Source organism: Plasmodium gaboni, chromosome 6 (genome assembly GCF_001602025.1).
Source record: "Plasmodium gaboni strain SY75 chromosome 6, whole genome shotgun sequence".
Lineage (NCBI taxonomy): Eukaryota > Apicomplexa > Aconoidasida > Haemosporida > Plasmodiidae > Plasmodium > Plasmodium gaboni.
Genome location: NC_031486.1, coordinates 571,092 through 586,394, shown reverse-complemented (window position 1 = coordinate 586,394; position 15,303 = coordinate 571,092). Strand labels below are relative to the sequence as shown.

Below are 15,303 nucleotides of genomic sequence, written 5' to 3'. Positions count from 1 at the left end.
TATGTCTTACCATATATTAAATATTAACCTATATCTTATAAAACATAAGTTTTTAATATAATTCTAAACCAAAAAAAAAAAAAAAAAAAATATATATATATATATATATAACAATAAAATAACAGTTCTATATACATTGTGTTATGTATATAATGATTGTGTATATTCATTATATATATGTTATTTTTATTTTGTTAATATAATAAAAATAACATAATTGTATCCTCTAAATGTATCATAATTATAATGTGTAAGTAATTTTACACTTATACACAAATATAAATGAATAAATAAATATATATATATATATATATATTTTTTTTTTTATGTTTTTTGAAAAAACCATAATGTTATATCGAGGGACGTTATTTAAAATACACGTATTTAATGAATTAAAAAAAGTAAAAAATAAAATAAAAAAACAATATGAATGTATAAGTTCTTATATTCCATAGTGACATAAACAGAACTGCTATGAAGCTTCCCAAGCACAAACATAAACATAAAAACAAACACAAACACAAACACAAACATAAACACAAACATAAACATAAACATATTTACAAGATTTCTGATTATATATTTTTATATTTTTATTTTATCATTTGGCCATATATAAAATGGATAGTTTTAAAATTCTAGTGTTAGGAGACTTGGGAGTAGGAAAAAGTTCCTTTTTAAAATTAATAAGTGAAAATTTTAATGATTTATATCCTATAGATTTCTTTGATTATTTTATACATTTAGATGAAAAAGAAGAAGAGGAAGAGGAAAAGAAAAAAAAAGAAGAAAAGAAAAAGAATGATTTTGTATGTGCTAAAGATTTGGCTAGTAACACAAGTACCAAACATAATGTCGAAAATGTAGTAGAAAATATATTTTTTCAGGCAAAAAAAAATTTTTTACAATTTATTGAAAATAAAATGAATACTAACAATTTTATTTTTGAAGAGAGACATAAATATACATATGGATTTGAAATATATACTTTATTATGGTCGAGAAATAATGAATACAATAATAAATTTAAAAAAAATAATCCTTTAAATATAATAAAAAATATGGAAAAAAAATCTATAAAAGAAATATATTACAAAAACGAAGATAGTAATAATAATATGTGTTATGATAATAATAATAAAAATAATATGTGTTATGATAATAATAATAAAAATAATATATGTTATAATAATACTGTATATGATTATAATAATCATATATCTATTAACAATGATCATACAGATCTTAATCTTTCCTCACACTCCAATGATATAAATAATTTTTATATGATAGAATTCTTAGAAATAGGAGGAATACAAACATACTCATATATTCGTAATATATTTTATGAAAAGGTTGATGGTATATTACTAGTTTATGATTCATCTAATAATAAATCTTATCATAATTTAGCTAAATGGTTGTATGAGTTATATATAAATACAAAACCACCTTCAGATGTTTTTTGTGGAGAAATAAAAAAAAAAAATTTTCTATGGAACTTTTTTCACACACAAAAGAAAAACAAAAACAAAAACAAAAACAAAGAAAATCAAAATAAAGATCACAAAAAAAATTATGAACAAGATCAAGATGAGGAACATTTAGAATATGATAAAAATATTTATAATAAATATAATTATAGTAAAGAAATGAATAATACATTTTATCATAAAAATTCATACAAAAGGAAAAATAAAAATACTTACAATGATAATTATGATAATTATAATAATGATGATGAAGAAGATTTTTTCTCTGATGACAATTCAGATATAGAAAAAGGTTCTTATAAATATAATGAAGACATATTAAACGGTCAAATACCAATAGCATGTGTTGCCACAAAAATTGATAAAAAAAATGCAAAAGAAAAACCAGCTTATGTAAAAACTCCTAGAACTTCCTATCTTTATAATTTTTTTTTTCCTGATCTTATAAATAATGATGCTGTATATGATAGTTCAAATAATATAAAAATTAAAAAACATATTCTGAAAAAACTAGAACAACATATTACTGAAGCTATAGAAATTAAGGCTAGTTCTATCGATTGTGTGGTTGACATTGAAAATTTTGTCACCTTTCTTAAAAATGTTTATAATAAAAAATTTAACATTCAAATGTGTTAACAAATCATTGGGAAATTGAAAAGTGGATTATGTGAAAGCTTACCCAATATAAAGGAAATAAAAAAAAAAAAAAAAAAAATATATATATATATATATATATATATATATAATATATATTATGTATGTATATATATATATTTTTTTTTTTTTTTTTTTGAGTATGTATATACATAAATTAAAATGAATATCCTTTAAATATATCACTTATTTTTTTAATGGTTTATTTATAAGATGATAAAATTATATATATATATATATATATTTTTGTTACATGAATATATACGTAAATATATATATATATATATATTTTTTTTTTTGCACCCTTTTTAATTTTTAACCTTATTTGTAAAGTTTAATTTTTTTTTAATTAACTTTTAAAAAGTACATACATAAATATATATATATATATATTTTTTTTTATGTGTACTTGTAACTTGTGTGTGTTATTTATTTTTATTAATTTAAAGGGATGCAACTCATCCGCCCCCTTTTGTTATATACTTTTAAGATCTCTCTTATTTCACATGTACAAATAAATAATAAAGCATTTTAATCATTCCGGTATCCTGCTTCTATTTTTTTTTTTTTTTTTTTTTTTCTATATTAACAATATGCTTGATGAAAATTTATCATGCTTGTTTGATGAGAGTGACGATGAGTGGAAGAAGAAAAAAAAAAAAAAAAAAAACGAGGACCAAAATATTCAACAAGATGATAAGAAAAGAAATGAAAAAAACGTACAGCCAAAAAATTCATCCTCTTCCATATTAAATTTTAACATTAGTAATATAAAAAATTTGGACAATTTCTTTAAAAGTATTAATAATGAAAATATCCATAAGAGTAAGAACAATGATAAATTAAAAAGTGTTGGTTTTGATCATATCGAAAATGTAAACAAGGAAAGGATATATAATCATGATGATAATAACAAATGTGAATATAATAATATGATATCAAATGAGTTAAATAAAAGAGGGGGAGGTAATATCGATGTTACAAATAATGAACATAAAAAAAAACAAGCAATATTAAAAAATAAAGAAATAAATAATAAACATCATCAAGGTGATCAAAAATTCGTAGATGATGAATATAATACAGATGAAAATTGTTCTTCATATGAAGAAAAAAAAAAAAAAAAAAGTTATAATACAAATATGATAAGGTCCTTATCACATAATGATAGAAATAAAAAACATAAAGATATTCATAATGATGATAATAATAATAATAATTATTGTTGTGATACACTTATCCAACAAAAGAATATAGAAAAAACAGATGATGTATATATATTCCAAAAGGATAATCAGATGTATTCAAACAATTGTAATGATTTAAATAAAGACCCTCGAGTTTTAAAAAAAAAAAAAAAAATGAACACAACCAATTTGTATAACGAACATAATACAACAAATAATAATAATAATAATATTAAGAATAATAATAATAATAATAATATTAAGAATAATAATAATAATAATAATAATATTTCGTGCGAAGAAATTGGAGACGCAATTATTTCTGACGAATATGAGATACATGAAAGTAACAGAACCAAGCATATGTCAAAATTAACAGACGATATGAAAAGCTTTTCAACAATATCAAATATATATGACAAGTCCAGCATTAAAAATGGATCCATTAATGGAGACAAAACAAGTAATTTAAATATGTTTTTAGAATCATATAATATATCAGAAATGACGAAAACAACAAAAGATAATCATAACAATAATAATAATAATTATTATTATAATAAAGAAAAAGAATTAATTTTTTGCTTCTCATTTATTAAATATCATTCATGGATTAAGGCATTACAAATTTTAAATATACCATTAGATTTTTTTCATCTAGGTATAAATTCACATAAATATATAAACAAGAATAAATCGGAAGAATCTTTTTTATATATATATAATATACATAATATATTAAAGAATAAACATTTTTCTAATTATAAAATTGAAAGGATGATAGTTCTAGTTAAAAATATTATATGTCGTAATCATGGCTATTTCCTTATTGTTATGGACCCATCAGGACAAATGCCAGCATCACTACATAAAGAAGTAGAAATAGAATATAAAAAACATATAGATATAGGTTCAACATTATTATTAAAAAATGTCACTGTTTTTGATACAATAGATAATTTCCCTTATTTGATAGTAACACTCAGAAGTCTAGTACGAGTTATTAAACCTGAGCAGACAGATGCTTCAACAAAGGAAAAAATATTCAACCAAATATATTTATAAAAAAAAAAAAATAAAAAAATAAGTACACATATATATATATATATATATTGTGATAATTAAGTTGTTAATTTTATTTATTTATTTTATTATTTTTTTTTTTTTTTAAGGACAAGTGCTCGATTTTCACATGTTCTTTGACTTTTTGTCAAAAAAAAAAAAAAAAAATTAAAATTAATAAAAGTCAAACATTAAATATAAAATGTCATATGTCAAATAATAAAAATTAAATAATAACTATATTTAAATAATACTAAAAAACAAAACATAAAACGGAATAAATATATATTCATTCAACGAACAAATTATTTTATATATATATATATATATATATATATATATATTTTTTTTTTTTTTTTTTTTTTTTATTGCCATTGCATTTCATTCATTGTTTCTATATTTTGTTCCTTACAAGATACTTCCTTCACATTAGTATATACTGGAAAATCATTAGACGCTTTTGCATTTATAATTTGGTTACCTTTTCTATTATTTATATAATATAAGGATAAACCTAAAAATAAAATAGCAGCCAATGTAAAAGAAGCTGCATATTTATATACCGGTGTATATTTTGTATCATGTTGATGTCCATGCCAATGTTCATACTCTTCATCATCTTCATCATTATCTTTTGAATATCTTTGCATTACTTCATTATTTTCTGTAAGATTATCTTTATCATATTTATTTTTAATATGGTGTGAATTTTTATCTTTATATAATTTTTCTACATCCTTATTATGCATATCATTATTATTAATATCTGTTTTATTATTTTCTTCATATATAACATTGTTTTCATATTTCTCTCCTGTCTCTTTTGGATAATCATTTTTAATTATAGGAAGAAATCTTTTTTGTTTTCCATCGTCATTATTTTTTGGCACATTTATTTCTTCATTTTTATTTTCCAGATTTGTTATTAATGGATTATTATAATTATTTATCTTATCATTAAATCTTTTAATCTTATCATTAAATCGTTTAATCTGATCAAATTTAGATGCTTTTTTATTTCTACAATTTATTTTGCTTTTATCAAATATTCCAATATTTGGAATTTTTATTGAATTATTAATATCATTATCTTCTTCATTTATATTTTTATTACTACAAGGAATTGTATTGTCTACAACATTTTTATTTTCCTCTTTACTTTGAGAATTAATATGTACTTTACTATTATTATTTTCATTGTCTTCTTCCTTTTTAGATATATGAATATCTTTTGTTTTTTCATAATTGTCTTTAATAAAATTTTCTGGAAAATCTAATGATCTCTTAACTCTCTGAAGGTCATTATTATATTTTGAGGAAATATTATCTTCTTCATTTGATAATATATCCATATTTTCTTGTTTCTCTCCCCCCATCCTTTGTTCATGTTCATTTGTCATATAATTATTATCATTATGTGATTTATCTTTTAATATCAAGTTATATTGAGATATATAATCGTTGCCTTTCTCATTATGATCATCACCAGCATCATGCTCATTATTATTATTGTTATTATTATTATTATTATTATTAGACTGGTCATCATCACCATCACCATCATTATTATTATCATTATTATTATCATTATTATTATTATTATTATTAGACTGGTCATCACCATTATCATTATTATCATCATTATCATCACTATCATCATCACCATCATAATCATTATCATCTTCATCATCTTCATCATTATCATCTTCATCATCGTCATCATCATCTCTTTCTCCTCCTATTTCTCCTCCTATTTCAGATTCCACATTCACCTTATCGCATGTAGGAAGGTTCGCGAGGGAGAAACCACAAGATCTTGCATTCAAAAAATAAACACAATCATCATCTAATATAGAATCATTAAACGTACTGAGACTTGAATTATCATAATCTTGTAAGAAATCAAATATACCATCTAACAAAGTATCAAATTGTATTTCTATATTTTTTTCATCAATCTTATTATTATCATCATTATTATCATTTAACAATTTTATATTTTGAATAAATTTATCAACTTTTTTTTTTGAATCTTTATCAATATTTTTAATTCTATATTTTTTTTTTTTTCTAAATAACATATTATATAACCGATTCAACAATTTTCCATTCGAACTTTTATTATTCTTACTACAGCTAGGGATGTTTGTTTCTGAATTATATTTCCTCATATTTTTAAAATGTGGTATATCATTATTACCACAATTATTATTACCAGAACGGCTAGTACTACTACTATTATCATTATTATTTATATTGTTATTTACATAATCTTCATTTAAATTATATAATGATTTCAAAATAATTGAATTTTTTTTTAAAAATCCTTTATTTTGATTTAATGAATCATCATCATAATAATCATAATTATTATGATTATCATTAGATTCATTTATATTTCCTAAGCTATTAATACTTAATTTGCTCGTATATTTGGAATCGTATTTTTTTCTTCCCATAAAATTTTGATTTTCAAAGGTTGAATTGTCTTGACTAACAGGATCATCATATGTTCTTATATTATCATGTGTGATTATATCATCATCATCATGAACATCATCATCATGAACATCATCATCATCAACATCATCATCATCAACATCATCATCATCATCAACATCATCATCATCAACATCATCAACATCATCAACATCATCAACATCATCAACATCATTTATTCTTACTGATATATTATGCTCATTTGACGTGGACATATTTCCTTTTTCCTTTCGTTCATCTGTTTTGTTATCACTCTCGCTTTGTTCTTTCTGGGCAATGCTGCTATTTTTTTCTTCATCTACATTACCACCCCTTTCCATGTTTGCACTACTTCTCAGCTTTCTTCTAACCTTGCCTACCACATTGCGACATATATTTTTTTGTATGCCAAACATATTATATCTCAAATCTGAAGCATTTGAGAAGGAATAAGAATAGTTGGATCCATCGTTTTCCATCGAATGAGTACTTAACTTTTTGCAGTTTTCGACATTCTGATTATTAATACATATAGAATATACTTGAATATTATGAGTATCTTTAATATTTTTCAGAATATCTGGTAGTAACATAACAGTTTTATTATCTACCTCGCCTGAATTAATGATGATCATAACTTTCTTTGCATCCTTTCTTTGATAGTTTGTATTTAAAACATGATCATTCATATATTTTATGGCTTGCTTGATATCTTTTGTAGAGGAACCAAAATTAAATTTAAAATATTCTAGATATGTTAATAATTTATCTTTATCCTTTGAAAGTAGGTTTGAAAAATCGAACCAATTATAAGTATGATTAGAATATGTAGTTAATGAGAAATTAATTTGATTATGATTAATATTAAAATGAGTTATAAATTTTCTAACAAAAGGTATAATATATTTATTCCATGATTCTAATGTGATATATGATGAGTCATCTAATAATATTGATATATCCATATATAAATTATCACATATATCTAATGAGTGATCACAAGATGTATTAAAGCATTCTTGAATTATTAAATGTCTTTGTTCTAAACAACTTCTCCCTTTCCTTTTATATAATCCACTTTTAGAATTTTTTATATATCCTAATGAATCTCTTTTTATAAAATGATAACCCATATTACATGTCACAGAACATTGAGACCATTCAGACCATCCATGACATATTGCATTTATTGATATATCATCATAATATTTTCCAATTTCATATGTTAAAGCTGATTTATTATAAAAAGAATTTTTCAAGACACATTTTAATAACTCATTAGTATTAGAACCAATTTGTTGTATATAATGACAATAATTTTTAAAAGCTACTTTTGTTATTATATTTAATATAATATTTTTTCTATCAAATAAATAATGTATTGAATTTAATTCTGCATGATAATTAGAAGATCTATTATCACTCATATTATAATCACCATCTGTATTCATAAACATGATAACCATTTTAATTGATTCTTTTTCTGAATTATAAAAATGTTTTAATCCTATATAATTTAATGCTTTTAAATGTGCTGAGTTCTTATATGATGATTTTAATTTAGTACCTAATACTTCATCTTGAAATTCCTCTATATTTTTATCACTATTATTATTATATTTTTTATATTTATTATATTTATTTGTATTATCTACTTTATCATTATTTCTTGATTCAATTCTTAAATCAACATTTATATCATCATATGTTATATATGACAAAGTTATATTTTTATTACTCTTAACCAGCAAATTTTTTCCTAGCTCGGCTATATTTTCTAAAGAATTCAAATGATTGTTTTCAGCATCATCAACCAAACCTATATCATATAATAGAACTAAGTCTAGATCTCCATGCTTTGTAAATTTTGAAATTAATTTATCACACCTTGTTACATTTAAAAGGGTCAATAAGAAGAAAGCAAGACAGAGGAGAGGACAAACGACTTTCATATATTCACACAAGAGGAGAGAAAGTATATATATTAAAAATATATATATATATATATATATATGTTATATATTGATAGAATAAAATGTAATTATAAGATGAACCATATTTTTATATACATATATTTTATTCAAACGTTTAATAAATCCTTTATCAGAATTAAAATCTCATTATTTTCATATATTATCAAATATATATATATATATATATATGTAAAGGTTAAAAAAAAAAAAAAGTTATAGACACATACACATCAACACACACATAAAACGTGGTGTACAAATAATAATAAACAAATGGAGTTGAAAAAAAAATTAAAAAGTTAATTTTATAAAATTTGAATTAAAAAAAAAAAATTAAAATAATATATAAAACATAAGACACATAAAAAATAAAATAAGCCAAGTAAATAAATAAATAAATATATATATATATATATATATATATATATATATATGTGTGCTTATTTTTACATTTGGTAGTGCGGGAAAAAAAAAAACACAAAAAAAACAACAGATCATACAAAAGTGTTATATATATTGTTTGTAATTTTTTAAATGTCTCATTTTTAAAATAAAAGCACTTTTTATATTAAACTATAGACAGGCCTACAAATGGATATATAACCATTTTATAAATATAAAATAAATTTCTTTTAACATATATATATATATATATATATATATATGTATATATGTGTATACTTCATTTTTTTGTGGTACATGCATGTATTCCAAGAAATGACCAGATTATTTCATGCGACAACAACATATAGTAATATAAAAAAAAAAAAAAAAATTATAATTTCTTTTATATGGTTTTTATTTTTATATTTTAATTACTTCTTCATTTTTATAAGTTTCTTTTTTTTTTTTTATATATATATGAAAAAATTAATTTAATTTTTCACCGTTTATAAAATATTGTCCCTACAAAAACTTCAAGACATATTATTTAATTCCTTCCTCTTATATTATGAATCACCAACTTTTTTACACACCACAATTTTATTTTTTCCTTTCAACATAATTGTATATATATATATATATATATATTTATTTATTTATTTGTTTATTTGTTTAGGCCTTTTTATTATTCTCCTCTTATTGAAAAGACATAAGCATCTTTTATTAAATCATTTTTATGTATTGTAACATTTTTAAAAAATGAAGAAGTTAAGAATTCAAATATTTTGCTCTTTTTAAACATGCAATTACCATAAAATATAACAAACTGAGAAGAGTCATAAATATTTTTAGGAGATAATAAAATTCCTTCTTTATCATATATATATTTTATAAACTGTGGATTATTTAAAAATTTAAAATGCGAAAAAATGGATGATAAATTTAATAATGTGTGTGATATTTTTCTACAATCAAAGTAAAAATATATTTTTAATATATTATTGTATTTAAATATGTTACAAAATTTTTTAATAAGTTTATAATAATTTAAATTATATATTATTAAATTGTTATCTTTCATTATATACATATCAATACATATTCCTTGTTTCATAGAAAATATCATATTATTATCCTTTTCATTTAATCCTTTGATGTTATTTTTATAATTATCAACATAATAATTATTTATTAAAGAATTTATATATAATATATTATCATCAATCAATTTCTTATTTTCATTTATTAAAAGAAAATTTTTAAAACTAGTCATGTCATCCATTATTATAATTATTTTTAATATAATTAAAAAAGTTATCTGATCTATTTTATATATATTCATATAACATTTTAATGTCAATAAAAAATATAAATATATATATAATATATTATTATAATATTTATTTATTTTTTTTTTTATTTTTTTTTTTTCCCCAACCCCCTTTACATTTAAATTATTTTCTTTATCAATGCATAAAATGTCATATGTGTATTTTATTTTATGTTTATAAATATATTTCATTATAATATAAAATATTAAAGTGTAGTCTTTTTTTGATAATAATTTATAAGTAGGATTAAATGAATTATTAAAAAATTTGTTCACAAGATTACTTTTTTTGAATTTTTGCATTGTCTCTTCATCAAAAGAAGAAAATAAATCGTTTCCACGTATTATATCTTCAATTGATTTTTTAATATTAATATAACGATGATTCAGACTGTTTATATTATTATCATTTTTTAGGTTATTCTCACTGTTTATATTATTATCATTTTTTAGGTTATTCTCACTGTTTATAGTATCATAATTTTTTAGGTTATTCTCACTGTTTATATTATCATCATTTTTTAGGTTATTCTCACTGTTTATATTGTCCTCCTTTTTTATGATATTCACATTTTTCATGTTAACCTCCTTCTTTATAATATTCATATGTTTAATGCCTTCTACACATTTATTATTATATAAAGGATTCACATTCTTATCATCACTAGAATGATCACAATCTATATTATCACATCCTTCTGGTGACATATGTAGTTGCTTGTTTTTATACTTTTTTATAAAATGACGAAATATATACAAAGGGGTTTTATAAAGGATAGAATAAGTAGATGGACATATAATATTTTTCATTTTAATTTTAATTTTATTTTTTTTGATTATTTTTTCTTGATCATTTAATAATAATAAATTATTTACACTTAAAATTGAATGAATATAAATAGAAAAAATGCGTCTATACATATGGCTTGAAGATTTTACATATTTCTTTTGTCTTCTAAAAATTTGTGTATCTTTATCTAAATAAATATTATTCTTAATATATTTATTATATTTGAATAAACGGTTATATAAGATAATAATTTCATAATTTAAATTAAATTTTTGTAAATGATTAAAAAGAAAGAAGATTTGTTTTATATTTAATGGTAAGGCATATTTCTTAAATATTTTAAAACATTTATTTGTAGTCCCACCATAATAATTATTATAATAAATATCATTATTATTAATATTATTATTATTTTTTATTTTATTATCATTTTGAATTAATGAATTGAAAATTTTTTTAATAAATTTTTTATCATTTGAATTTATGATCATTTTATATTTATTATATATATCCATATATTCAGATACTGCATTATTCTCAATAAATGATAAGGAAAATAAATATAATTTGTTTTTACAATTTTTATTATTTTTATATTTAAATTTATTTATTAATAATTTTATAACTTTGTTATTAATTATTTTAAACCATTTTTTTTTTTTACACTTATTGATAATAGACAAGGCAATATATTTATAATTACATATATCTAATATATATATTAATTTAAAAAAAAAGAGAATATTTATTTTGAATAAAGATAAAATAGGTTTTATATTTAAAATTAATTCATTTTCTTTATTTTTATTATTATATAAGAAATAATATTTATTTATATTATCATCCAAATATGTTTTAATAAAATAATATAATTGTTCAAAGCTGTAATTGTAAATCATCATATTGTCACTTATTGAATTTGTTTTTAAGAAACAACTTTTTAAAATATTTTTATATCCTTTAATAAGAAATGGAAATAAAAAAAAATTATTTGAATGTAAATATGTATCTTTGTTCATATATTTATCATGTCTGTAAAATATGGATGGTCTATTATAAGTGGTACATTTTTTGTTCACACAATTATTATTTTCAATCAAATTATTATTATTTTCAATCAAATTATTATTATTTTCAATCACATTATTATTATTTTCAATCACATTATTATTATTATTATTATTATTATTATTGTCACTATTGTGGTTATTATTATTTTGTTTTTTTTTTATCCCTTCTAAATTCCAATGAACCCTTTTATCACAGTGCTCATTGTTATTATATTGACCATTTTGTTGATGTGTAGTTCCTACTACATATATATTTTCAAAATAATTCTTTGACTTTTTATTTAAAAAATGAATATTGTCTATATCCAAATTAAGTAAAAAAACATACTGCAAAAATAATAGTAGTGATATATTTTTATATATACTTTTTCTTTTATTATGTATATCTCCTCCTCTTGTGATTGCATTTTTAATATAATCAATTATATGATGATTTAAATGATTATAATAATTTGTTATACAATAATTTTGTTGATAATTAAAAATATCCTCATTGTAAATATGAATAGGATATGATAAGTAATTATCATTTTTATTGTGAATAATATATTTCTTTTCATTTATTTTTTTTATATTATTATTATTTATATTTTTTATAGCGTTCATTTTATATTCATCACTTTCATTTTGATAATGTATATCTACACTATGTTGATGTTCCTTCAAATTAAATATATGAAATTTTCTTTTCATATATACATATCTCATTAAAAAAGATAATGTTAAAATAAAAAAAGACCACTTATTATCATCATATATTATATGATTAGATATATTTTTTGAATAGTAGATACAAAATTGTTCTATAAATTTATGAATAAAATAATAATTATTCATTTCTAAAAAGGAATGTAACATATTTAAATAAAATAAAAATTTTGTGTCATAAGTATGAACATTTATGTTGTTATTATTTTTATTTATGTTAGATAAAAGATATGATGGAAAGAAAAAATTTTTCATATAATACTCAATAAAATTTGATGTATTTATAGGCAAATAATATAACTTGTATTTATCTTTTATTATATATTCTGATATATTTTTATTTGTTTTTATGTCTGTGTATATAGATTCATTATATGTACTTTTTGGATATAAAATATATTTTGATAATATATTATTTTGAAAAAAAGAATTTATAAAATTTATAATAAACATATTTTCTTTATTTAATAACTTGTAAATATATTTTTTAAAAAACAACAATACTAAACGATGTTCATGAGATATATGAAAATAATTCAGAATAAGTAAACGATCATAAAAATCATAAAATGTTATATTTCTTTTAATTTTTTTATATATTTTATAAACATTTTGTTTATTTTCTCTTTTTAAAGTTACAAAAAGGATATTATATTTTTTTCTCATTTTTAAATAAATATCAATAATTTTGTTATTATAATTAATATTATCATATAAAATTTTTTTATTATTTATATTATTTTTTTCTGTATTATAAATAGATAATATATTTGTTTCATCATTAATTTTATCATTTATATTTATGTCTTTATTTTTTTCATTATATATATGTTTAATAATTTTATCTTTTTCTTTTTTTACCACCTTATGTAATACCCTTACATGGTCTAATATAAATTTATATTTATTTTGATCAATAATATTTAATAACTCTATTTTTTTCTCAAAAGATGTATTATCATTCTTATTATAATAAATATATTTTAATAATAAATGATATAATATATTTTCCTTGATATTAGAATCGTAGGATCTAAAAGTCGACAGTATATTTTTTATATATCTACAAGATATATTTTGTGGCAAATATTGTGTGCATAACCAGTCATTTAATTTATTTCTATCTTTATAAAAAAAATTATTTTTTTTTCCTTTCAATAAAGAATAATTATTCAAATGGGTGAAAAAGGAAAAGGGTTCTTCTTCTATAACTTGTGGTTTAATAAAATTAAAATTATTACAAACACTATTTGTATTATATATATTATATATATGATATATTTTATTTATATGCTCCTTGTTTACATTCTTTATATCATCTTTTATATATATATTTTTTTCTTCATTCTCTTTGACATTATGTTCTATAACATCTGCATTATATTTGTCATCATTTATTTTAACACCTACAATAGGTGCATTTAATAGACTTACATATATTTCATTATCCTTATTAAAATAAATTACATTATTATTTTTTCTGTTACATGATTTATAAGCATTACAATTGACATATTTATTAATATTAATATTATGTTTATATTTATCTTTATTTGTTTTTCTTTTAAACCAGTTGTCACATAATAAAATTTTATTGTTTACATATAATAATTCATTCTTTTTAATAACTCTACAATTTTGTATGCAATCATAAATTTTTATTACAATGTTATAAACAAGTAATAAAAAAAAAGAAACATAAATAGGCATATCTACATATAAATAGAAATATATACCTTGACATTTGTCATATTGTGTATGCAATGAATTTCATAACTTTTCTTCTCCTCTTTCTCATTTTTTATAAATAAATAAAATATATATATATGATATATTTTTTACATTCTTTAAATTGTTTTTTTTTTTTTTTTTTATCATCTCACGCTTGAACACTCAAAAGTTTTTAATATTAATAATGATCAAATTGAGATATAAATAATATGTTGGTAAAAAAAATTAAAAAATAATAATAATAAAAAAAAAAAAAAAAAAAAAAAAAAAAAAAAAAAAAAAAAAAAAAAAAAAAAAAAAAAAATATAATTATATAAAAAAAAATTTTTTATAAATTAAAAATTTTTTTTATTTTATTTTATTTATATATATATATATATATTTTTTTTTTTTTTTTTTTTTTTTTTTTTTTTTTTTTTTTTTTTTTTTTTTTTTTTTTT

General features: G+C 19.3%; 4 protein-coding genes across 4 annotated transcripts; 2 read left to right on the top strand and 2 right to left on the bottom strand.

The window, feature by feature from the left end:
- Positions 1–620: 620 nt before the first annotated feature.
- On the top strand, positions 621–2,132 carry PGSY75_0616700 (putative ras GTPAse; the record flags this gene model as incomplete). The annotated part of the gene is made up of 1 exon (XM_018784750.1): positions 621–2,132. The coding sequence occupies one exon, from the start codon at positions 621–623 to the stop codon at positions 2,130–2,132; it is 1,512 nt and encodes a 503-aa protein (XP_018642804.1).
- Positions 2,133–2,743: 611 nt separating this feature from the next.
- On the top strand, positions 2,744–4,402 carry PGSY75_0616600 (hypothetical protein; the record flags this gene model as incomplete). The annotated part of the gene is made up of 1 exon (XM_018784749.1): positions 2,744–4,402. The coding sequence occupies one exon, from the start codon at positions 2,744–2,746 to the stop codon at positions 4,400–4,402; it is 1,659 nt and encodes a 552-aa protein (XP_018642803.1).
- Positions 4,403–4,764: 362 nt separating this feature from the next.
- Positions 4,765–8,829, bottom strand: PGSY75_0616500 (TRAP-like protein; the record flags this gene model as incomplete). Its single annotated transcript, XM_018784748.1, has 1 exon — positions 4,765–8,829. The coding sequence occupies one exon, from the start codon at positions 8,827–8,829 to the stop codon at positions 4,765–4,767; it is 4,065 nt and encodes a 1,354-aa protein (XP_018642802.1).
- A 1,090-nt stretch (positions 8,830–9,919) lies between these two features.
- PGSY75_0616400 (hypothetical protein) lies at positions 9,920–14,842 on the bottom strand (the record flags this gene model as incomplete). The annotated part of the gene is made up of 1 exon (XM_018784747.1): positions 9,920–14,842. The coding sequence occupies one exon, from the start codon at positions 14,840–14,842 to the stop codon at positions 9,920–9,922; it is 4,923 nt and encodes a 1,640-aa protein (XP_018642801.1).
- Positions 14,843–15,303: the final 461 nt, after the last annotated feature.